The sequence below is a fragment of the Phymastichus coffea genome, unplaced genomic scaffold (genome assembly GCF_024137745.1).
Source record: "Phymastichus coffea isolate CEN01 unplaced genomic scaffold, Cenicafe_Pcof_1.1 PCOF00065, whole genome shotgun sequence".
Classification (NCBI taxonomy): Eukaryota; Metazoa; Arthropoda; class Insecta; order Hymenoptera; family Eulophidae; genus Phymastichus; species Phymastichus coffea.
The window spans coordinates 272,072-295,318 of record NW_026706876.1 but is presented as its reverse complement, the minus strand read 5'-3'; the positions used below and the strand labels follow the sequence as shown (position 1 = coordinate 295,318).

The 23,247-nt window shown below is 41.0% G+C and overlaps 7 protein-coding genes across 7 annotated transcripts; 2 read left to right on the top strand and 5 right to left on the bottom strand.

The window, feature by feature from the left end:
* Positions 1–610: 610 nt before the first annotated feature.
* Positions 611–1,818, bottom strand: LOC131667406 (RNA transcription, translation and transport factor protein). Its single transcript, XM_058940798.1, has 5 exons — positions 1,730–1,818; positions 1,549–1,627; positions 1,249–1,470; positions 1,072–1,164; positions 611–997 (listed from the first exon to the last, which is right to left on the bottom strand). Exons 2-5 carry the CDS (start codon positions 1,607–1,609, stop codon positions 633–635), a joined length of 741 nt encoding a protein of 246 aa, XP_058796781.1. The 5' UTR covers positions 1,610–1,627; positions 1,730–1,818; the 3' UTR covers positions 611–632.
* A 412-nt stretch (positions 1,819–2,230) lies between these two features.
* On the top strand, positions 2,231–3,691 carry LOC131667409 (large ribosomal subunit protein mL40). Its single transcript, XM_058940802.1, has 5 exons — positions 2,231–2,792; positions 2,867–2,950; positions 3,038–3,208; positions 3,284–3,482; positions 3,553–3,691. The coding sequence occupies exons 1-5, from the start codon at positions 2,758–2,760 to the stop codon at positions 3,673–3,675; spliced, it is 612 nt and encodes a 203-aa protein (XP_058796785.1). The 5' UTR covers positions 2,231–2,757; the 3' UTR covers positions 3,676–3,691.
* A 595-nt stretch (positions 3,692–4,286) lies between these two features.
* LOC131667404 (uncharacterized) lies at positions 4,287–7,767 on the bottom strand. The gene is made up of 3 exons (XM_058940796.1): positions 7,622–7,767; positions 5,859–6,252; positions 4,287–4,782 (listed from the first exon to the last, which is right to left on the bottom strand). Exons 1-3 carry the CDS (start codon positions 7,644–7,646, stop codon positions 4,287–4,289), a joined length of 915 nt encoding a protein of 304 aa, XP_058796779.1. The 5' UTR covers positions 7,647–7,767.
* On the top strand, positions 6,196–12,230 carry LOC131667411 (neuroparsin-A-like). The gene is made up of 4 exons (XM_058940804.1): positions 6,196–6,550; positions 8,341–8,416; positions 8,503–8,635; positions 9,889–12,230. The coding sequence occupies exons 2-4, from the start codon at positions 8,364–8,366 to the stop codon at positions 10,075–10,077; spliced, it is 375 nt and encodes a 124-aa protein (XP_058796787.1). The 5' UTR covers positions 6,196–6,550; positions 8,341–8,363; the 3' UTR covers positions 10,078–12,230.
* On the bottom strand, positions 11,993–13,961 carry LOC131667413 (neuromodulin). Its single transcript, XM_058940805.1, has 2 exons — positions 13,752–13,961; positions 11,993–12,884 (listed from the first exon to the last, which is right to left on the bottom strand). Exons 1-2 carry the CDS (start codon positions 13,896–13,898, stop codon positions 12,714–12,716), a joined length of 318 nt encoding a protein of 105 aa, XP_058796788.1. The 5' UTR covers positions 13,899–13,961; the 3' UTR covers positions 11,993–12,713.
* Positions 13,962–14,062: 101 nt separating this feature from the next.
* Positions 14,063–21,528, bottom strand: LOC131667403 (uncharacterized). The gene is made up of 3 exons (XM_058940795.1): positions 17,015–21,528; positions 16,401–16,495; positions 14,063–14,992 (listed from the first exon to the last, which is right to left on the bottom strand). Exons 1-3 carry the CDS (start codon positions 20,565–20,567, stop codon positions 14,177–14,179), a joined length of 4,464 nt encoding a protein of 1,487 aa, XP_058796778.1. The 5' UTR covers positions 20,568–21,528; the 3' UTR covers positions 14,063–14,176.
* A 125-nt stretch (positions 21,529–21,653) lies between these two features.
* On the bottom strand, positions 21,654–23,174 carry LOC131667405 (diphthine methyl ester synthase). Its single transcript, XM_058940797.1, has 3 exons — positions 22,858–23,174; positions 22,111–22,612; positions 21,654–22,038 (listed from the first exon to the last, which is right to left on the bottom strand). The coding sequence occupies exons 1-3, from the start codon at positions 22,990–22,992 to the stop codon at positions 21,800–21,802; spliced, it is 876 nt and encodes a 291-aa protein (XP_058796780.1). The 5' UTR covers positions 22,993–23,174; the 3' UTR covers positions 21,654–21,799.
* Between the last annotated feature and the right edge of the window lie 73 nt (positions 23,175–23,247).

Below are 23,247 nucleotides of genomic sequence, written 5' to 3'. Positions count from 1 at the left end.
GAAAATGGTAAAAGTTGTTTTTGATAAATTCTCGATCTACAGTAAAATGTTAAGTCTGAAAAAATTGTTTTATGACAAGTCTATTTAAAAATAAAGTTGTACCACATTCTTTATGTAATTTTGTTTTAAAAATAACTTAAGATGCAGATATTAACAATTTTAGAATTTCCATTTAAGCGTGGAATATTACATTTTACACCTATTAAAGATTCTATAATACAGAAATAACTAATTTTAGATATTTATATTTTTATGTATAGTGAATATTCCGCAGCATAACGAAAAATTTCATTTCATATATTTGTAATATTTTACTAAATTTAACACATTTTTAATTAAAATTTAGAAAATATTATATACAGCGAATATTATAAATTTCTAAAACTACATTTGAATAATGTGAATTGTGTAGCAGAAAAACTTGGATATTCCATGAAAGGTGATTGCCATATAATAGTTCTTCATTCCAAATAATGTTCGAGTTTTGATTATATTGTATTTATAACAAAAGTTTGTAAAATTTATAATCATTTGTAAATTATGTATGGGTTTTATTGCCATCATAAGTATAATGTATAAATAATGATAAATAAAAAAAGAGCTTACAATGTAATAAATTGAACATGAAATATTTATCTGCCAACTTTACCTAATTTTGTATCAGTTTTTGGATTAGCTGTAATAGTTTGAACGGTAACTATGGCCTCGTTTATTTTTGTTTGAAGATCTCGCAGATCTTGAATATACAATAAACTTAAAACTTTTGCTGCGTTGTTGAGAGCAGCATCACCCATATTAAATCCAACATCAGTGTCCATGATGGGAAAAGGTTTACCTCTGATAATAACAGAGTTAGGATTTTGCACTGCATTGTGATTCAGTCTTTTACAAATTAGCTTGCTACATGCTTCAAGTGTCACTAAATGGTTAGGATGTTGTGGTACTCTTAATAGTTTAGCTATTATATTTACACCATTCTTGAATTCATTACTTTGAACTGAGAATAAAATAATTATATTAGTTGTACAAAACAAAATTTCTGTGCTGATTTCATTGCCTAATAATACTTACAATCTAAATTATCTAGTGGATTCGTAGATTTAATGTTAGGAGCTGCTTCACTTTTACTCTTTTTGTTGGTAATCACACTCTTGTACTTATCGCCTACACATCAAGTTATAGAAAATTTTCAATCGTTAATAGTAATATACTTAAAAAAAAGAAAAATGCAATGGAAAATTTACTTACAGTTGTCCTCAAATTCCAATCTTACTGCTAAACCTACAAGCCATTCAATTTGATCTAATTGAGATTCAAATTTTGGACATCCAACATCCTCGAGATACTTTTCATAAACTTTTTGCCATTGATCAGATTCTATATTTTGTATATCTTTTCGATCTTCAATTTTATAGTGGCGAATTTTTTGATCCTCAAGCCATGGTATTAGTTTCTTAATATGTAACGAATCTAGATTAGAAAAAAAAGTTATCAAATTTATATAAGGTTAGTCCACGTTTTTTGGAAGCATTTTTGCACCTTACTCACCATTTGCATTGACTTTGTCCCAATCAACATAATCAAGAGCTTTGAGTTTTCGTTTGAACATGTTTAATTGAACTTAATACTAAGGAGTATTTGTTAATTAACAAAATGAAATAAGCTGCAAAAGCCGAAAATCGGCTACACTATTGATGGTATAATATTGTTGATACCTAAGATACTTAACTATTTATCTCAGATGGTAAAGCATTAGCAGACAGCTTCAGATAACAGATGCCGGCTGCCGCTGATAGACTTATCTCGAACCCGCGCAATTAATCCTCGTGAAAACATATGAGTCTATAATGTTATATTACTTAATAATATTTTATTAGTGATTTCTAGAGCGCTTATATTTTTCGTCTTTTCTTTCATTTATTTTAATGCACGATTATAAATTAGATCTTTTATTGGCGTAATGTAAAATTCGAAAATTCAATATGATTTAAATATTCCTTTGATTTAATATGAGATGTAGCCAACGATATTATTTATTGGTAAATAAATATGTAGTTACGTTGATATTCATGATTTAAAAATGCTATCAATAAAGTTTCAATTAGTTTTTATCATCCGACGAAGTTCCGTGTTGAAAAATCGTCATTCAAAAGTTTGAAAGACACAATAAAAATGTAATATAATTTCTAAAAACATTATAGTTTTATATAATCATATTCTTTACGATGTAAATAACAATTACTTCGGTATAGACGTTCACAGTTGTAATTAGTGTATTTTCAAAAAAATTGTCTAACAATTTACATAATTTAAATACAAAAAGCTAAACTTTCAAATAGAGCGAATTTCACTGAATTTTTCTATATTATAACAGTCGGTTTTTATTTTGAAGTTATTGTGATTATGAGATTAGTATGATGAGGTTAAATCAATCAGTCTATATTAAATTCATGTGCCAACTATACTGAAACTGATACATTTTTCGAACATTTAATTATTTTCGATAATCTGCAGCAATCTTTCATGAGCTACACAACATATACTATCACATAACAACTGATCACATGACTACCTTTCAGCCAATAAGATTGTACACGAATAAACTAGCTTTACTTTGTTAGGTTCTCGTTTTTATAGAAAGGAGGAAGAGGAGAATGATGATGATGATGATTTAATTATTTATGCTTTTTTTATCATATAATCATTTTTTGTAAATGTTTATAAGTTAAAATAAGTGTAATAATAAGTTAATTCGTCATGTTCCAACGAGGAGTTTTAAATATTTTTCCAAGGTAAGTTTGAGTATTTTTAAACAATTTTTAAAGAGTAAGTAATCAAAAATAATAAATTATAACAATTATTAAAGATTCATGGTGAACAATGTCTTGACACCAGTAAGGAATATTTCTATCAGTGAACCGTTATACTTCAATGGCACAAACGTTCTATTGTAAGTTTTTTATTTCAATAACTTAATAATAAGTTTATCACATATCAGCTATCATATTGGATAGATGATTTTTCTATTTGATAACAGTGGAGAACCTTTGAAAAAAAAAAAGAAGCTCGATCCAGCTTTAATTAGGGCTAAAGAAGAGCGAAGAAAAAGAAAGTTAGAAAAGGCTATTAGAAGACTAGAAAAGCATACAAAACAACTGAAACCTATTGCTGAACTTAATTTAACTATTGCAAAGAAAGCTGAATTAGAGTAATCATTTTATTTATCATTTTTAAATAGCAAATTAGCATCAAATGTTTATACTTAGTTTATTTGTATTAATAGAGCTCAACGTAAATCAGTGCAAGAGTTGACGGTAGAAGAAATAGAAGAAAGAGCACAAAAACTCAAAGAATGGAATAAATTAAAAAACATCGAGCATAAAAAACTTATGGCATATATCTATGAAGCTATTACAAAGCAAGATGAGGCTTATGACAAACTTAGGTTGGAATCAGAAGAGAAATATCAGAAAGCAATACAAGTAAATTTAATTTAGTTATATTTTACAATTGTATCAAGTTACTCTAATCAAAATTTAACTACATTTTCAGATCGATCCAACATTTTTACCATATTCTTACAAAGGTCCCCCAGAAACACCTCCTGTACCAGATTATATACCACCAGATGGTGATTACATAGACATTACCAGAAAGTTTGAGGGTGAAACTTGAAATCAGTGCAGAAATTATTGGCTTTTTATTTTGCTGCAAGAACTCCAAGTTTCGTAGTCATTTTTATTGGAATCATTAGAAATCTGAAAGATAATTTTTTTTTCTAAAGACTCTTTATTCTGAGGTAAAAAATAAACTTGTATATACAAACATTTGGTTATAATACATATTTAAAAACTCTTTAAACTGCTGGATTTAATGCTCAACCACGGTGTTAACATCTACTATATGATAGATTCAGTAACTTTGAGCATGGGATTTCAAGGAAAATTGTTTTTGTTTATCCAGGCTTATATTTTTCGAGAGTGCGCGATATTTGCATAAACATAATAAAGAATAAACAATTCAGTGCATCGATTAAAAATAATCTAATAGATTATTCAAATTCAGACTTGAAGCTTATTTGCTTCTTTTGAACCATAATTTCGTAACTAAAAGCTCACAGTAAGTTGAAACCGCTACTACTGCGTAACAAGTGTCTGACAAAATAAATTAAACTCGTGCAATTGAAACATCTTTCTGATTCAGCAATATCAACAATGTTCATAGTTCTTAACAGCTATATTATATCACAGGCACCTGTATTTCTAGTAAACTGCAGGCGCTTGAAATCAAGTGAAGGCGAGCTCTCTTTTGCAAATAGGGCAAGCATCGCTGGTCTTGAGACATTGCCTCAGGCAACTCGCGTGAAAGAGATGCTGGCACGGTGTAACCCTTGCAAGAGTCATTGGTGACAAGCAAACCGCGCAAACGTCATCAAATTTCTTGATCTCATCGGAGCTTGCTCTCCTGTATCTTCTCAGCACTCCAACTTCCTTATACAAAGCAGCCCAGTATGTTTGCACAAGCTCCTTCGTTCGCAGGTAGATGTTCAGGTAGGTGGCAACGAAGAGGAAACGCCAGGGAGCCCGAGGGATTAACAAAACGACGAACAACGTTGATGTGGAAATCGTAAATAAACGAAGGATCACTGGTGCGTAAAGTAACTCGAGACTCTCGAGAGCTTCGAATTCGAGAAAGCTCAGTAAGGCTGGAAACATGTCGACGAACACTTTCTCCGTGGCCATGTAGTACAGCCAAGTAGTCACCGTGTAAGCCAGTGTTGGCCTGCGAATATATAAGTGAACGAAAAGATTGATATATGTAATTGATAAGTACATTTCCAGGAATAGTCGATTGATTTGTTAACATGGAAATATTAACTATAATTATTTATGCATTTACTCAAATTTCGCGTCGCAACCGATAGATATATATACACATAATAATTATTTATTGTCTGTTGTGAACAAAATAGAAAGCATGTAGAGATAGATTAATCATAGTGTTTTTTTTTACCACTAAATGAACGCATATTTCTTCTTCCGCGGAAATAAAAAAATTAACCTATATTAGTCGACTATATTTCATTTATCAAAATTTTGAGATCCATCAGCGTTTTTAACATATTTGAATTTGGTACGTGGATAACTGTAACTTGTAAAGATATACAAAAAAAAATTTAATTATAGCATATCGACAGTTTTCAATGATGCGTTGCCTTTTGGTCTTTACAATTAAAAATGTGATTTTCAGCTAATTTTCTCCTGTAGAAATGATTCAAACGACTAAAGATGTGGTGTTGCAAAGCAATACTTCGACAATTTGTAATTAGCACGTGCGTGTTGCACAGATTTTCAAAAGTCATTGCTTATATTAAAGTACTTGATGACATATTTTTTTTTTATAAATCAATTCAAAATAATAACATACGGCTTTGTACACAAATAATACACTTGACTTTTAAAGATAGGGTTTTTCAATTCGAACGGTTGCCAACCGATTTTTCATAAAAATTGCTCGGAACAGTTTTTAACAACTTGCAAGAGAAAAATTGCAAGGAAAATCTACTTTTCGCAGTCGCTGTACAGCTTTGAAGAGCAAAGTAGAATAATATTTACGTCACGTGCTACTGAACTCTACGTTTGTGAGAAACGTTTAATAGTATTTATATGAGCACTAGTACTATGGGTATACGTATAAATTGATTATCATACTCATTAATTGTCGTTTTGATCAATTAAAAAGAATGAGCTTCTGGCATTTTGCGACATGTAGTCGTAAAAATGAATTACTTTAAAGTCTCGTACTTTTATTTCGGCCGAGAATGTAACAAAAGGAAGTCGGCAAAAATCAAATCTTACTTGTAATTCTGCAATCCCTGTTCGAGTCCGAAAACGATGAGGGTGAAGACAACGGTGACTGCGAAAGTAACAGCTTTGGTCCACTCGAGGACGATTTTGGTAGCCGACATGGCCAGATGCTTGATCCTGGAGGTCTCGGTGACGGTAACGTAAGGCACCCAGTCCTCCTTGGTAAGGAGTTCCCTGATGTAGCCGATGCAGTAGGCTAGGACGTTGTAAAACATAAGACTGTAGAGGCAAGTGGTCCTCTGCCTCGGCGTCAGTAGCAGCTTGTCGGCGAGCATGAGGAAAAGCAGCTGCTCGGCGAGCGTTGAAAAGTTCCTCATCTTGAGCAAAGAGCTCTCGGCCTTGTCCATCGGGGCGTATATTCGCCGGAGGATCCTACCGCAGTAGGCTAAAAATACGAGACAAGCTTGAGCAACACGCGCGCTCCGGGGGAGCGCTGCGGCGGAGGCATTAGCATATTGATGAACACGTCAAAGCTGCGTTTCGGCCAAGGAGCTAACGGGAAGAGACGCCTCGAGGTGACAGCCATCGCTCATCTCTCTCGCATGGCAACCGGGCGGCTCGTCTGCTCTCTCGCCGGGCCTATAAAATCCAGCGGCACCCTGCCTCAAGCATCACAGACACGACAACCCTCCTTAACTGCCAACCACTCCAGCAGTTCCCGCACGGATACTCTCGCTGCACCGGTGAGTTCGTTTTCTTCGTTGTCAAGATTACATTCGCACAATTATTATAGCTATAGGGCTTTTCCGAACTACAAGTTTTTAATAGACTTCTTTCTGATAGTTTTACCTTGTTTTACCACTTACACCTTTATTTAAAATATCACCGCTGGCGGCTTTTTTTTTTGCCGAAAATCGCAATTTTTTATGTTAAAATCTATCGATATAAGTTCAGCCTTTTGTTAATGTATACTATTACAATTCTTTCAATTTTTACGTGCTTGAAAGACAACGTTTGAATATTAAATTACTATAGTTAATGTTTGATAAATACGTGTTGTTTAGCTAATACATCTTTTACTTCCAAATTATCGAGTTCATATTTCATATAAATTCTTATTGAAAATTTCTCCAATCTTTTATGTTCCAACAATTTATTTCTATTTAAAATATTTTTTACTTTTTTGGGTTTTTTGTTATTGTACTCAAATACACGAACTAAAATTATTTCTTATTTTAAGTTTGAAATGGTACATTTTTAATTTTTATAAAAAAATTACATTTTATTCTTGATTTTCGTCATTTCATCAAAGAAATTTTCAGAATTTACCTATAAATTAGTAAAATGGAAAGTTTCAGTCGAAAAAAATTGTATATCTCGTATATTATCTGATAAATATATTATCGAAGTTGAAAATAAACAACGTGTAAATGAAATATTGTATAGCCGTACGATAAGTTTCACGAGATTAAATGAACACTAAAAATCTATCTTTGAGTGATAACCCCCCCTATCCCCAGGATTCGAAAAATAATCAGCATGCTCGAGACTCGTCGATAGGCCATGCACAACACGGCCACGCGCGGATAAATATCCACAAAGCAGAGTAGAAGAGCGCAAGAGCGTGCCTCGGCCAAACTTTCTAGAACAATAAAGTCGAAGAATCGCGGTGCTTGAGCTTCTTCGCCGCTAAATATACATCGATACACATCGCTTACTCTCTGTTCGGCGCGATTCGGCTCCTTGCGAGTCAAACGTCCAACCTAAAGCTACCGAGAGGGCTGATCGGCACGAGTTATCTGGCGATTGTTTACCTTGAACCTGAGCGTTCGCCTCCATAGCCCAAACGAGTCTCGAACTCCGTCGACGACAACAAAACTACTGCAGCAGTCGCATGCGCGCGAAATTGCGAGTTTTGGCTGTCGCTCGGGGCGAGAGGAGGGATGGGGGAGGGGGGGCGAGTGATACCTATATACTTTTGACTATTTCTAGCAGAGCTCGGCGAGCTAGGCGTTTCGCACGCGATCGAGGGTATCCCTTCGAGATGCGATTTTTTATAAATAGCCGCGGCGAGGGAGAGTCCTTTCGAGACTAGCCTTTCGCGGCGGCGCGCTAAATTGGGCGCAGGAGGAAAGTCGTTAGCCCAGAAAAGAGTTATTCTCAAGCGGGCGATTAGCCGCTTTGAAGCTCTCTCCCTTCCCACTCGACGCTTGTAATGTTCGCGGCGAACACACACGAATAGGTCGCTGTGGCCTTTTGGTCGCAGCGGGTAATCGTAATCGCGTTGCGCAAGAGCGAGCGATGACGACGGGGTGGGGAAAGTCGCGTTTCGGAATTTCGGAGTCAGTGCGCTTCGCTGCATAAGCGCGATATGCGGCGACGGCGGCGATGGCGGCGTGAGGCCAAGAAAGAGAGAGAGAGAGAGAGAGAGAGAGAGAGAGAGAGAGAGAGAGAGAGAGAGAGAGAGAGAGAGAGAGAGAGAGAGCGCGCGTAGACGAAGAGCGACTCCTATGCTCATGACGACCTTTTGCAGATCGCTCGCCAGACTAGACAGACATGCCCGGACACTACTCCAGCCTTCTCCTACTTCTGCTCTGCACGCTACCAATGTAAGTCCATTGGATTGTCACAAGATCGTGTTCCGTGTGAAAGCGTGAGAAATAGCATTTGTTTTGATGTGCTTGCATGTGCGAAGGTTCCTAGGACACCCGGCAATCATCGAACGAGCCGAATCCAAGTCCGAGTGCGAGGGTTGCGGTGACGAGTGCGACAAGTGCAAGTACGGCTCGGCGGTCTCTCGCTGGTGCGGTGTCAAGGAGTGTCTCAAGGTAAACACAAATTCTCCTTCTCTCGTTATTCCGCCTTTCGGCAAATTTCAGGGTTTTCCCAGGTAAGAGAGGCGTCAGGCCGCCGTGCCAGCTATCAGGTACGGTGCACCTGATTAGCATAGCATTTTCGGTGCACCTGGCTTTGGTCGCGCAGTAGCGCACCTTACGTGCATAGGCCAGAGATAACTACCTCTTTTATACTTTTTGGATTGGACAGTTACGGAATTGGAATGACAGCGCGAACGATTATACCGTTGTTAATCATTGCAATGGCAGCAATTGAATCCGATCACAATGTATCAGATGTATTACAAAACCGTTGAATTCTAATTAAACGAACATCCGATACATTAGTTTTCGAATTGAGCGAGCAATTAATGTACTTTGCAAATTTAACTGCAAGCAACTGCTCATTCTTGGTCACGAGGCCGTGTTTATGCACGAGTATTAATATAATTTTAATAAAAAATAGTTGCTTTTTTTAACTCTTCAATCTATAACAGTCGCGATATTACTCAAGAACGAAATGAAAATGTTTCTCAACGGGATTATCAAAACCTCATTAATTGTATTAATCTCAGAGCTTTTCTTTCGCTTCTGTCGCGTGATTTTTCAAGTTTTACGTTTGATAAACCGTCATTCCTACTCGCATTTTCTGTTGTAATCGATAAGCTCGTTGTATAAAAAAACGCTTCTATATAAATGCTTCAATCATTATGTTAAAATACGAAAAAATGTCAACGTGCTCGTCATTTTGATAATCGAGGTAAATGTATTTTTCATCGGTGATTTTCTTTCTGTGGTTTTGTAAAAAAGTCATTGGCATTCCAATATGAAAATATATCCGAATGCTATAATTGCTTTGAAAATTGAGAGCTAGAATAATAGCAAATATATCTCATTAGTTTATTGATTATTTAATAATAATAATAATGTATCATTACTAATTTTCCTTGAACTCTTTAGAAACTGGATCACGTGGTATCATCGTGTTAATTTGCAATAATTAATTATTTGTTTTTAAAGTAATATCGTTGGGCACTTGTGTAGACTATATTCATGAATATAGTTACACGAAATTGATTTTCATAGACACGTTTTCGCCATTGAAAGTTATTAATCTTACGAAGCAAGAGTTATCTGAGCATCTCCGGTGAATGTGCCTTTGTTACTCTAGTTTGTCCAACTAAAGGTGATGTCGTGTTACAATGGATCAGCGACAAAATGACTAATCTGGCAACTGGTTACGACAGGGTCCCGGCGAGATCTGCGGTGGTGCACGAGAGGACAAGTACGGAGCCTGCGGTGACGGCATGTACTGTCGGTGCAACAAGTGCACTGGTTGCAGCATCGACACCCTCGAGTGTTTCTCGGGCTTCTGTCCGATCGTCGAGCACCGACAGTTCCGCCAGGGCCTGCTGGGATTTCAATTCGACAAGTAGGCAACGCGAGGTGAAGGAAGGCAACGCGTGGTCGAGCGCGCCAGCTTCTTTGTTTTTTTTTTTTTTTTATTTACGCAATCCATTCTCATTCCACGCTATGACTTCGCTATGTATAACTTACTACTATTACTACTATAATTATTATGACTATCTCCAAGAATCCGACAAAGAGAAGCGATCTCAACACGATGACTACTTTAATTGTGATACGCGCAGCCTATTATGTATCTGTGTTACTTGTACGTAAGAAGATGTCTATGAAAAACGTCCCTTTATTCCGGCTGTGACGATAACTACACGCTCAAACGCCAACATACACACATATATGCAGATGTAAGAGAGAACCAAGGAGAGAGAAAGAGAGAAAGCTTGTTCGCGACTGAATTATTGTAATTGTGCTTCTTTTTGAGAATGATTGCTTCGATAAGTGACTTAGTATTTCCGGCATGCTGGTCGTGCGACGTAGGCCAGTGGTAAAAAGTGTTAAAAAACAAGTATCTCAATCGACTAGTCAACCAGTGTGCATTTAATCAATAAACGACCTTATTACCGAAGCAAAGTAACAAACATTCACGACTTTTGTTTGCTTATTTTTCTTCATGCCACCATCTTTTACACGCGTGTGACTTGTTTACCTTTCATCGCATATCATGCTTACTTATGATTTGTTTGACGATGTAAATTCATTTTGGCCGCCTTTTCGTTTAGACGCGTCGGCTCGCAATCACTTGAATATTTCAATTGTTGAGCCACTGCACTATATTATAGCCTTTAGTATTCGATTAAAGATATTTATCAAATTCGTTCGGCACTATGGATATATTAATCGCTGTGGCGAAATATATTTGGTTCAAATGTCTCGTAGGCGAGCTTTTTATTAGTTACGAAATTACCAAACCATGCATTTATTCAGTGCGTACGCGTCACATGTTTTGTCTAAAATTATTTTTGTCTTACCAAACAGCGATAAGAAATTGAAACGAATAATGCAGGCTGATCGTAGCCATAAGGAAATAAGAGATTCATCAATTAATTTCGCCGACGTACTCACGAGGAAAATTTCATCAGTCGTCGAGATTGCAAGTGCAAGCCGCAGTGCGCCGACGTCATCGGGGCATGCATAAATTTTATGGGGAATTTTATGGGAACGCGCGCTAAACCGGACGACAAATGTTTATACGATGCAAGTATACAAATGCAATGACGTGTGCTGGCGCACTGCGAAACGCGTTTATCCAGTGAATTATCTTGTGTTCTGTCATTCACGTAACTCCGTATATGTAATGCCCTTATTGTCGAGAAAAGAAATTGCGTGCGTTTATTTTATCGAATAACTCGCTCGCGGAAACTTCTGTCCGCGCGGGAGGAAAGTACGAAGCGCGACCGCGATAGAAGCTCTCCACGCGACGATCCAAGGGTTAACGGGTAAATAGAACAGGTCACAAATGCGCTAACAAAGACAACAACAAAAAATTATCCATGGATATTTTTAGTTGGTTTTTCTCGTTGCACCGCTTTACGACGACGCCCGCTCGTAAAGAACGTTTATTTTCGCGTTGAAGCGCGCGTACGTGTCATTGCCGAATGACTTTGTTATAATTACTTGTATTCTCGATGCGCGAGTAGTCGGCGTATATGTGCGTTTCGAAGATTCACTTTATATTTTAAGTGCGGCTCTTCAAAACTTCCGTTTGAGAGTGAAAACTTCGGTGCGCGCGCGCGCGTTGCTAAGTTTGTCTATTTACTCTAAGCTATTAATGGAAGCGAAAAAAAACTTTAAATTGGAACGTCGATAAATTCGATAGGCAAGTTCGTGAGCGACCGACTTTGCACCGATTGCTATAAATACAGGACACTACGAAAGAATGAACGAAAGCAGATGTATATCTTTTGTATTGATTGATATGTATTTCAGTCAATTTTATTGACATTCGCTTCGTGTAACAAGAATATAGATATGTGTGTGTGTGTGTGTGTGTGTGTGTGTGTGTGTGTATGCATATGCATACACACACATACACACATACACGCATTATATCTACATAAATTTTGGCTTTGGTTATACAATTCGACGATATTTTCTACAAAATTACGTACAAAATTATGTATACAATTCGAGCGCGACGAGGCACGCCTTTATGAATTCATTTGTTTAAAGAAAGAAAAAAAGAGTCTATCTACAAGTTGAAAGATGAGTATGTATTGTACAGATACAATCTAGAATTAGTATGATAATTCGTGCAAAAAAAATACATGGAGGACGTTTTACGATTAAACAGGACGTTATACTCGAGTGTTTGGTACAATATAATATATATAACATTTAACGAAATATATGTACAATCTTCGCGCTAAAATACATTTTTCTATAATATACGCGTATCTCACTCGGAAAAAATATCCAATTGTCTACTTATTAAGCGACATAGAAAAAAAAACAACGCGCACTTTGCGTTTCTGGAAGGCACAATTCAACGTACAGCTTTTCAGGAGACGCGGGGCGATCAATCGAGAGCTTTCAATCGTAGACGACAATCAATCGCCCGCATTGCTCAGCGATGCTAATGCACGCGCGCCAGCAAAGAAGAAAGATCGCTGCGCCGAACGTACCGAGGTACGTGCAACGTGAAAGCCTATTACTGTCCACTCTGCTTCAACAGCTTCCTCGTCCTGAAGCCGCGGAAGTTGGCCTGAATCTTGGTGGCAGCTGCTTGCTCGGTCTGCTGTCGTTTGCGTACCAAATAGCCGCGAATGCCGGCTTGAATTTTCGTCGCCGATTTGTCTTCCAGCGACTCCTTGTTCTCGTCCTACAAAGCATTGGAAGTCGCGTTCGTGAGATTTTTTGCTTCGACGGAAATAGACGTAGAGCTTGCGCGTGGAACGCCGAAAGTCGTTAATCAGCCGACTCGGCTCTTTGTTTTTTTAGCAGACAAATTAAATTTACTCTGGATTTTGTCACGCGAAGATTTTCTCGTGCGCAGATGTGGATGCCTATTGTGTTTCTAGGGATGGAGGAATTTTTTTTTCCGATTTGTTAATGATTCAATTGAATGAGAACGACGTTGAGAGAGAGAGAGAGAGAGAGAGAGAGAGAGAAAGAGAGAGACAGATACCGGTATACTTTTTATAGAACAGTATTTTATTTATCGGCGTGCTCGAGCAGCTTTTTCACTTATAGTTTTTACGTAAGAGAAAGACAAGCGATCAACCAGCCTTTTTGCTGCAATATTTTTACGAACGAAAATCTAAAGCACCCCGTAAAATGTTATTTTTTCTAGAGTTCAGTGTTACGTTAGAACGTTTAACGCGATTTTTTACGAGAAAGAGAGAGAGAGAGAGAGAGAGAGAGAGAGAGAGAGAGAGAGAGAGAGAGAGAGAGAGAGAGAGAGAGAGAGAACAAAGGAATGCATCGTAAAAAATGCGTAACGCGAAAGGACAAAGATATTCCGAGCAACAAAGAGGAATGCGCGTACTGTCACGTAAATGGGAAAAACAAACAGCCGAGCAAGTAGCGGTCTAATTGAGAAATGAGAAGAAAGGAAAGGTGGATTTGCGTCGCAAGCTCGACGTGACCGTGCGGAATAGCAACGTCGAGCCGTCATTCAGCAAAGGCGGAAGGTGAAAGAGAGAACTGAAACTGAAACAATTCACTCTGGCACAGCATCGGCACACACCGTATGTTCTCCCTCCTCCTCTTCCTCCTCGTCGGTCTTGTCCTCTTTGGGCACTGTCTTCTCCTGCTGCAGTCGCTTTCTCACTTGGTAGCCCCGAAAGCCGGCTTGGATCTTGGCCGCAGCCTTGTCAACCTTAGCGACGTCCATGGCTTAGTCTCGGTGCGGCTGAAAAGTCGTGCGGTGAGCTACTGAGTCGCGCGCGGCTCTGCCTGCTCGCTATATACTCCGCCGCCTCTGTGAGTCAGCCAGCGTGCGCATAGTAGCGGCTTTATTGGAAAGAGCGGGTCGACGCACGCCGACGGGAGGGTAATTAAAATCACACGACTCTTTGTTGCTGTTTTCTTTTTTGCAAAATATAATTGTATATTTACATACATGGGCCTATTAAAATACTGGCTTTTTTACACGTACGCGCGACGGACTTTTCACGTTGGGTTCTCGTCAGACTTGTCGTCGGCGCTCTTGTTCGGGCCGATCTGCATCATCATCGTCACGGGACTGCGTGTACGCTCGTCACCGACGGGACTATCCTGTGAGATGCTGCTCGAGTGCACTTGATCGACGCTGCCGAGCTTGACGTGCAAACGGTTGGACTTGCGCGTCGCTTCGTCCTCCTCGCCGAGGCCCAGGACTTCCTCGATGTTGATGGACAGCGGATCCTCGGAGGTCGAGATCGAGGCGACAGTCTCTTCGCCGTTGTACGCCATCGACGCTCGTTTCTCGTCATCCCCGGCCACCGCCTGCTTCGTGTCCTCGGAGATACTCTTGTTGCTCTCGTCGAGACTCGTTATCTCTTCGATGATGACACCCTTCGGCGTCTCTGGAAGATCGCTGAACACGTCCTCGACGCTGGTTATGAAGTTTAGATACTTGTTCTGCATGTCCGCGTCGGCGGGCAACAGAACGACGTCCACGAGGTTCGAGTGAGCGGCGAAGTTTGACGTCGCGTGGCCGAGCAAAATTTTCCCTAACAAGCGCTCGACCTCGCTTGCCTTCTTTTTCGCTTTCTCGGCTTCTCGTTCTCTCACTGATTTCAAGGACAATGCCTCGGCGTCGAATATCGGAAGTGGTATGCAGTCGTGAAATTCACCCGTATGCTGCAATTGATTTTCGGCAAAGGCGTTCTCTACCGACAGCGTTGTCCTCTGCACTGCGTCCTCGCGCCTCAATTTTTTACGAGCTTTTGCCTCGGACATCAACGCCGCCTCGACTATCGGCATTAATGCGGGGGTCGTCTCCACCTGCAACAGTCGTCGTTAATTCGAGCTTTGATAAACCAAAAATTCTGCCTCGCGAGATCAGCAGTTAAATTCTCCGACTAAGCGTGCATGTCCGCGATTGGTTTTTTTTTTTCAGAAAAAGGAGAAAACACAATAACCGCTATAGAAATAGAAAATTTAAAGTCGCAAGATTTTCTTCCGGCATTGGCGCGACGCGTTCTGCGTGTGTCGTAACGTCGAGCGATTGCGACGATTCAGAAAATTTTCGTTTGAATGAGCGACGACCTCACGTTGTTTTCGCGCACTCCAATCGATTATGCGCGCGCTCGCGGTTTCGTTATCTGCTGTCTCACCGAGTAAATGACCATTGGACTCAATTATTTGACAAAAAAACCGACGAGGCTTTCGAATGAGTTACTGGCTGCTCGTCTCGTTGAGATTCGTCGTCGTCCAGATATTACTCGAACGACATTTTCCATGGTGAAGGGAAAAAGAATTATCGTTGTCAATCTTACTTCGTTGAAGATTTCATTCGACGATACAGAGAAGAAAAAAATCGAGTCACGGCGCGGGCGCGACGAAGCAAATTCTATTCCGAGCATTTGCACTCGCGCGCGGAAATCGATATCGGATTCCATTCCCTTAATGAAATGACTCGTAAACGTAACGAGCGAGGCACAACAAAAACATTCACGGTGCACGAGCGAAACCACGATTTTAGTTTCTACAGTATTCGCGCTCGATCTACGAGTGATTCATCAAGAAGAAAAGGAAAAAAATGTAAAGCGAGCTTTTGCGTGTTGGTGGTCGTTACAACGACGACGACGACGACGACGGCGACGGCGACGGCGACGCGATACCGCTCTTCGAATCCACGCTTTTTCACTTTTTTCTTCGCTTCGTTCCAGAAAAGGAATTTTATCGGCTATTCTGGTCGTTCGACAACAAACAACAAAAAAAAATCTTGGTCACACGTATATAAAAGTCATTGTTATTCATAAATAAGGAAAAATTTGCTTTGCCCCTTTCAGTGCGCGTATGCTGCACAGGCGGCGAGTGCACATCAGAAAATTCGCATCGGAACAACAAACACGCGCGCACGCTCACGTACGGGAGAGAGCTTGCACGCGAAAATAGGAAAATCGACAATTTTAAATTACCCTGGCCTTCCGTACAAAAATAGAGCGAGAGCGAGAGAGTTGCGTGGATGCCTTCAACACACGACGAGTGACGTCACGCGGCTCACACACGCACGCACACACACACACAAGCACATACGCATCTCTCAATTAAGCTCAGCGGCGCTCGAAAAGCCCATGCGCTCTTGCATCGCGGGAGAAATGTCAAGTGATTGACATTATGCGCGATGCGATCAATTGCGAGGAGGATGTTACGCACGCTGCGCTGATGATGATGACGAAGAGCTTACCACGAAGCTCTCCTGGATGGATGGCACACTGTCCAGAGTCGAGCTGCGCCTCTGGCTGCTCTGCAGACGTCGGCGCGTCAGGAAGCCCCGCACACCTATCGGTCAGAGCATTATAACAATGAGCCTCGCGCGCGCGTAATTTGACGGCGACGCGGGGGGAGGGACAATGCCGAACCTCTCTCCGCGCGCTTACGTCAGTCGCGCGCGCGTCAGCGACACGGCTGTAAATTTTTGATAAGGTCACGACGAGATTGCGACTGTTATCGCGCGTGGGTGTGACGTACGGCTTCTCGATGCTTGGATGCTGCAAGCTTTTACCAATTTCCAGCTACGTGCGCATTCGCGCTTGTTTTCAATGGAAACATTCATTGCGCGATCGTATAAATATTGGATACGCGGCGCTCGAAAGACGCGCGAGTTTGAAGAGCGCGCGCGTGTCGAAAAGTTATCGCGATCAATTTTGATTGGCCGCGCTCGACTGGCTTGTCAATTAGCAGCAAAGCTAGAGCCAGAGATCATGCAAGGGAGTAACGAGGAGATTCGTGTCATTCGCTCGCGTCGATTGGCATTGTTCATATACGGCGCGACTCCTGCAATAGGCAAAGCACAATTACCAGCTTGAATCTTGGTAGCAGCCGACATGAAAGTGCTGGTCTCGCTCGACGAGCTGACGTCCTTGCTGCCGCTGGCCTCCGGTACGTAGATGTGATATGCTTTCTTCGCGGCCGCGTGATCGTCATCGTCGTCGCGATCGGCAGCCACTGATTCGCCTTCATTCGCATTGATTGAACCATTTGCCTCCGCAGTGCATTGACTCGCCGCTGCCAGATTGTTTTCGCTGCCTTTGGCCGAGTAAACAACATTATTAATATCCCGCGCTGCTGGCACGCCGATATCTGATGCAGTTGCTGGCCGACGCATCAGTCGCTCCTCGAGCTTCTCGAATTCCTGCGTTTCCGCCCGCGAGGCGGTCACGTCCAGCGAGTCCTCACGCTTTGGCGTGTCCGACCTGCTCGAGTTCACGTTGGACGACGAGATCGTCAAGTCCGGCAACGAGTCGAGATTCAATTCAGGCACGTTGGGCGCGGCTGCATCGAGGGATAAGCTCGAGCGATCGGTCGTGACCGACGTCTCTTTGACCTCGTTCGTCGACTCTTCCACCGATCTCGCCGTGCTTTCCAGTGAATTTCCCATGACCTCCTTCTGCTGCTCTTCCTCGACGAGTCGATCCACTCGAACGTACTCGACTTCTTCTTTCTCCAGAATTTCCTCGAGCGAGCTCGTAACGACTCTTAATACTTTCTCGTCCTCGGAGTCAATGACTTCTACCGCCTCGTCACGCTCCTCTTTTATTCGATCTAAATTCTCTCGTGACACTATCATATCATGACTTGCTTTAATTCCGCGAATGTACTCTATATCGACCGTCGACGGCTCCGACTGCTCGGCCGCTTCCACGGCCTCGCCAAACGCGTCGTTAACGCTGTCTTGATTTTCAGCTTCTTTGCAAGTTACCAGAGTCGACGACAGGATTCTGTCTTCTTCTGCCTCCACTTGGACAGTTTCGCAATCTGGCGACGGCCCTCGCTCGGGTATTATCACCGTTGTTACCGAATCGGGTATATCGCAGGGTGAACCTTCGGTCAGGATGTACGAATGAGGCGATGCTGTTCGAGTCGCTATTTCCGGTTCCTCGGAATCCACGACCAGTGCGTTCAAATGTACAGTTTTCACTACGGTTGTTTCATTTCGTTCGTACACCTCTTTCAATTTACTCATTTTTTCAGTCGTAACTACAATACTATCTTCAACGTCAATTGCAGTAGCGTCCGTTATGTCGGAAAATTCTTTGGTTATTTCTTTCGGAAAAATACTCTCGATTCTGCGTTCAGCTTCCTCGAGCTCCTGCAATTTGTTTTTAATATCGAAATTCAACGTTTCGGCGGTCGATTGCGAGTCTAAAATTTGCTCGATACGCTTCTCCGACTCTTGTATCTCTATAAGTTTGTCTTCCATTTTGGCGCCAGCTGTTGTTTCATCCATCTCTCCCTCGACGTCTACTTTGCTCATTTTAGTGTCATCGAGTACATCTTCTATTCGCTTTTGCACCTCCTCGATCTCCAGCAGCTTGTCTTTCAATGTCTCGAGAGGACTCGTATGCCCGCTGCTGTTATCCTCGACCAAAGAGTTTTCAAGCGAATCTGGTCTTTGGCCTTTCGTGTCGAATGGTTCTGGTGTTACATCAAGGCTGTCGTGAAATTCTTCTTCTTTGACTTCTAAAAGATTCGTTGTTGATACTTTGGCAATGATTTCCTCGCGTGACATTTGTTTTTCAGTGATAATGCCTTGCTCCATGCCTTCGTCGGAAATCTTGTCACTGGACAGTACTATCTCTTCGACACTCTGCACAGAGACCGTAGTTTTATCGTCCGCCACTTTTGCTTTAATGTTACTTTCTGAAAAAGGCGCTACTTTTTCGTCGTTAGTTTCCGCTGAAGGAATGATTTTATCGTCGCTAATTTCTTTAGGAGGCACTATTTCGTCAATTTCCTTAGAAAGCACTGATTGTTCATTTTCAATGTCTAACTTGTCTGTCGAAGGGATTATTTTCTCAGCCTCGGCAACAGCTTCTGTTTTCTTTTCATCAATATTTTCATTTGAAATCATTGGATGCTCGTCGGTCGTTGCATAGGAAGACACAGTTCCTTCCCCGACAATCTTCTCAGCAATCACAGTTTCCTCGACAACGTTAGCTTCGCCATTGTTTTCTGATGACTCAGTCACATCCTCAGCAATCTCCTCAACGGCCGCCGTCGTGTCATCGGTACTGGTGGCATCTTCCAACGAAGCAGCAGCACGCGGAGGTGAAAGCACAGGCAGAACTAGCTCCTCTTTGGCTTTCGGTGACTTGGCAGATTCCGGTGATATTGGTGGTAGAGTCAAGGCTATGTCCGAGTCGCTTCGTGCCGACATACTTCTCGAGGTTGATTTCGAGGAAAGTGGTCTGACGGCTGGTAGAGATGACTTGGATTCAGAAGCGTCGGAGGCGTCTTGATCGAGTCGAGCTTTGCTTGCGCCCTTAGAGTTTCTCCTCGGCAAGCTTGCTTCTCTCCTGCCACCGTCGGACTTGTGGGAGCTTCTGGAGCGATCTTCACTGCTGAGCGATGCCTCCTTCCTCAACTGTGCAGTCTTGGCAGCTCTCATAACTCCACTCCTCAGCGCCTCCACCTTCTCTTTGATAACTGGCGAAGTCTCGTCGATCACCTTTTGGACTCTCTCTACGTAACCCGGTGACTGCAATTCGTCGAAGCTCATCATGCCAATGACGTTTTGCACCACGTAATTCCTCGCGCTGTCCATACTTGCGCCTCTGGTGAACTTCTTCTCCTCTTGACAGCTGTAGCAACTCTTTGTGGTTTCGGTTCGCTTCATCGTGCTGCTGTCCTCGCTTCTCGAGCTTCTGCGGATTTCGGTGGAGCTCCTCTTCGTCTTCTCGAATGACGACTTCTTTGACGACTTCTCGACGATCGTCTCGCGGGTATACTCACAAGCGACAACCTTTTTCCTTTCGCGACTGCTTATTCTGTTTCTCCTTAGTTCCGTTTTGATGTCCTTGGCTATCGGGATCTGCGATAGGATTCTTGGAGCGCGCTTCGCTCCGTGTCTGGAAGCCTCCTGTGGACATTCTTTTCTCCTGCTCGATCCCGGGGCGCACTTGCAATTCTCTTGGCTCGAGCTGTCGACTTTTTTTTTTGGATTGCCATCTTGCAATCTGTCTCTCGGGATGAGCATCGGCTCGTTCGCTAGTTCTCTGATCTGCTCGGTGCTCACTTTCTGCCCCGAGTCGCCGAAGATACTTCTGTGCTTCTCCAGCACCTTGGCCGTTTCGTTTAGAGACCAAGCGCTTTGTCTCGCCTCGTCGTGTCGCTCTCTGATCGCCTCGTTAAGTTCGTGCAATTGCTTGCAACTCCTCTTGCCGCTCGACGATGGATCGCCGTATTGCTCGCGCAATCGAAGCAAATTTTCAAAGTGGCGCGCTGCGAACTCGTAAATATTCTCCGGCCGGTGACGTATCACTTCGCGAGTCAATCCTTCGACCGCTGCCGCTAGTCCTTGCGGTACCCTTGGCGTCAGGTATAGATGTTCGCCCAGCTTGGAGTGCTGCATCGTGTCGTCGGTGCTCAGCAAGCTAAAATACAGAAGACGAGCTTTTTTTATGTGGTGGTGGTTCGCTGGGAATTCGATTTTTGTACAATCGCGATTACGAGGGTGACGCGTGTGCGAGATTGATACAATTCTGCCGCTACTGCTTATTTTAGGAGCTACAACTGGGTCGACAAGTTTTTCGATTGCTCGCAGTCCTGTTTTCCTGAATTATTGGGAAAGCTTTTATCACGTGATTAATGACTTTGATAATCTAGTAGGTGGTTAGGCAGAGATAATTATAGGGGTGATGTGTTTGAAAAACTGATTTCACGTAAAATATGAGTCATTCGCACAGTTTATTCACACGCGCGAATTATTTTTCGCTAGCGCTGAACTGCGGAGAAAGAATATTCGCGAGACGAGTTATTGATTGAAAATGCAAAATTATCTATGCAAATGAAATGATGAAATGAAATTGCAAATGAAAAATTATCTATCTAGCACACTATTCATTACTTCGTCTCTCCGATTGCTTTGAGTACTGCGAATGAATTAACATACCATTAGGAAGTACATCCATTTCGTATTTTGAGTGACCACTGACAGAGTCGAATGAATGAAATAAAGGAATTCGCGTTCTTGCACTATCGGGTGAATTATAATTAGCAGGACGCTTGAAAAATAAGATAATCGAATTTGCGCGTTTTCAATGAAGCGGAGCAACGTCAAACAACGTGACGTAGACGTGGAAGTTCTCCGTAAGACTGAGGCACTCAAGTTTCACCTTCTCTGCTGCACAACGCGAAAGGGTCGATCGATATTTTTTCATTGATTCGGCGCCGCGGTAGCGGCAGTTTCTATGGTCGCATGTACCTTGACGACTCATGTATATCGTATATATACAACGCACGCGAGTGTAAGCATGTCGCCTGACTGTCTCGAGGGCGACTGTTACCGTTTCTTTTCTTGTTCCCTCTTGCTTATTGTTTACTATATGCTATAAGAGCGAAACAGTCCAAGTGCTTTTCTTTACTTTCGCTTGTATTCGACGATAATTTATTGAAATGATTTAATTGTGAGGCATACAATAATTGCTTTGTTGACAAATTGTGAAAGTAGCAAAATATTTATTAATAATTACAGTATATGATCGTATAGATATCACACCTGTTCGATTGCTCAAGTAGTAGTTTTTCAACATAAGATGAAATTATTTACACTGTGCAGTATTATTTGTGGGTAAAAAAATATTTTCATTTGTTACGAGGTATCCGACGACCTTCCATTCTTTCCTGAAACATAGTTATATCAGTGGCAAACTGTTTCACATATTCTATTTCAAGTGGGTGCAAAGGTAATCCAGGTATAATAAGGGTATGAAGAGGTGGACCAAGATCAGTTTTTTCCATTTCTGTCAATGTACAAACAGTGATCTTCTGACTATCAGATCCTACCCTTGCTAAGCCTACAACGTAGTTTTCTGCACTGATAACTGAAAGTAAATAAATTGAAATAAGGAACATTTTAAACATTACATTGTAGTTGAATGACAAATTCTTAATACCTGCACTGCCTTTTTTAATTTTGTTTTTCTGCTCAATAATTTTTAAAAGTTGACTTGCTGCCTCAGCTACAGACATGAACTTTGGTGGCATATAAACTTTTTTCTTTAATACTAAACTTTCTATTGTTGGTTCCTTAACTCTGATGTCCAACAAACATAAGGTGTGCAAACCTCTGTTATAATTATATATGATTCTCTCATAATAACTGTCTGGCTGCCATTTTTCTGTCCATGAAGGTATCGAAATAGTTTCTCCAAATGAATAAAGTTGCAACCCACAACAACCTACAGCATTCATTATTGATGCATTGTGCACAATTTCAACTTCAATGTTTTTTTCTTTGGCTCTGAGTGCAAGGTCGATGTGAGTTGTAGCAGTAAAAGGATCGCCAACAATTAAAATTGCAATATCATCATTCCTAGCATTTTCTAAAATCTCATCGGTAGAGCCTTCAACTATTTCTCTGTCTGCCACAATAATACTACGTCCGTAGAGTTCTTCCTGCAGAAACAATGAACGGTCCTTTAAAATGTTGTTTCACTTTATAATTTCATTTTCTTGAAATATCATAATGTGAATCTTAACGTTATTTTAATTATTTTACAGATAAAACAGGGTGAAGAAACAAAATGTAGCTATTTCAAAACAAATAGAGGTTAGAATCATCATTTACATTGTTTTTTAAAAAGCCGATGCAATTATTAAAAAAAGAAAACATAAGATTGTATATAGAGAAATTTACTTACAAGTTCTTCTTTTCCAACTGGTAGAATTGATGTATATGATTCCAAATACACACTTTTGCTTCTTTTTATGATTTCTAAGCCCTTTACTGTCACATCTTTAGCATTTCCTAATCCCAAACCAATGATATAAAACATATTTGTACGTTATTTATAAGAGTATAATGAATTGTACAATATAACTATAAAGAAAACAAATGTGTGTAAAAGAAAGCGCTGGGATAAAGTAAAAATTATACATGGACAAGATATATATAGAGTAATAAGATGAAGTCCGAAGGAAGCACAATGTTGTATGGAATTGTACATATATTGTTAGACTGTATACCATGGACTATGATATATAAGGATCAAGGACCCTATTCTGTAAGCATGTCGGTTGTCGGTCAAAAT

Coding starts and splice junctions, on each gene's coding strand:
- LOC131667406 (XM_058940798.1), bottom strand. CDS start 1,609: ATGTTCAAACGAAAACTCAAAGCTCTTGATTATGTTGATTGGGACAAA. Junction 1,471..1,548: donor GGACAAAGTCAATGCAAATG/GTGAGTAAGGTG, acceptor TTTCTAATCTAG/ATTCGTTACATATTAAGAAA. Junction 998..1,071: donor TCCACTAGATAATTTAGATT/GTAAGTATTATT, acceptor TTTTATTCTCAG/TTCAAAGTAATGAATTCAAG.
- LOC131667404 (XM_058940796.1), bottom strand. CDS start 7,646: ATGGAGGCGAACGCTCAGGTTCAAG. Junction 6,253..7,621: donor GGCGAACGCTCAGGTTCAAG/GTAAACAATCGC, acceptor TCGTATTTTTAG/CCTACTGCGGTAGGATCCTC. Junction 4,783..5,858: donor CAGGGATTGCAGAATTACAA/GTAAGATTTGAT, acceptor ATATATTCGCAG/GCCAACACTGGCTTACACGG.
- LOC131667409 (XM_058940802.1), top strand. CDS start 2,758: ATGTTCCAACGAGGAGTTTTAAATATTTTTCCAAG. Junction 2,951..3,037: donor AATGGCACAAACGTTCTATT/GTAAGTTTTTTA, acceptor ATTTGATAACAG/TGGAGAACCTTTGAAAAAAA. Junction 3,483..3,552: donor AATATCAGAAAGCAATACAA/GTAAATTTAATT, acceptor CTACATTTTCAG/ATCGATCCAACATTTTTACC.
- LOC131667403 (XM_058940795.1), bottom strand. CDS start 20,567: ATGCAGCACTCCAAGCTGGGCGAACATCTATACCTGACGCCAAGGGTA. Junction 16,496..17,014: donor TGCTACCAAGATTCAAGCTG/GTAATTGTGCTT, acceptor TCTGACCGATAG/GTGTGCGGGGCTTCCTGACG. Junction 14,993..16,400: donor CCATCCAGGAGAGCTTCGTG/GTAAGCTCTTCG, acceptor CGACTGTTGCAG/GTGGAGACGACCCCCGCATT.
- LOC131667405 (XM_058940797.1), bottom strand. CDS start 22,992: ATGTTTTATATCATTGGTTTGGGATTAGGAAATGCTAAAGATGTGACA. Junction 22,613..22,857: donor CAGTTGGAAAAGAAGAACTT/GTAAGTAAATTT, acceptor TTGTTTCTGCAG/GAAGAACTCTACGGACGTAG. Junction 22,039..22,110: donor AATTAAAAAAGGCAGTGCAG/GTATTAAGAATT, acceptor ATTTACTTTCAG/TTATCAGTGCAGAAAACTAC.
- LOC131667413 (XM_058940805.1), bottom strand. CDS start 13,898: ATGGACGTCGCTAAGGTTGACAAGGCTGCGGCCAAGATCCAAGCCGGC. Junction 12,885..13,751: donor AGGAGGAGGGAGAACATACG/GTGTGTGCCGAT, acceptor AATGCTTTGTAG/GACGAGAACAAGGAGTCGCT.
- LOC131667411 (XM_058940804.1), top strand. CDS start 8,364: ATGCCCGGACACTACTCCAGCCTTCTCCTACTTCTGCTCTGCACGCTA. Junction 8,417..8,502: donor CTGCTCTGCACGCTACCAAT/GTAAGTCCATTG, acceptor GCATGTGCGAAG/GTTCCTAGGACACCCGGCAA. Junction 8,636..9,888: donor GTGTCAAGGAGTGTCTCAAG/GTAAACACAAAT, acceptor TGGTTACGACAG/GGTCCCGGCGAGATCTGCGG.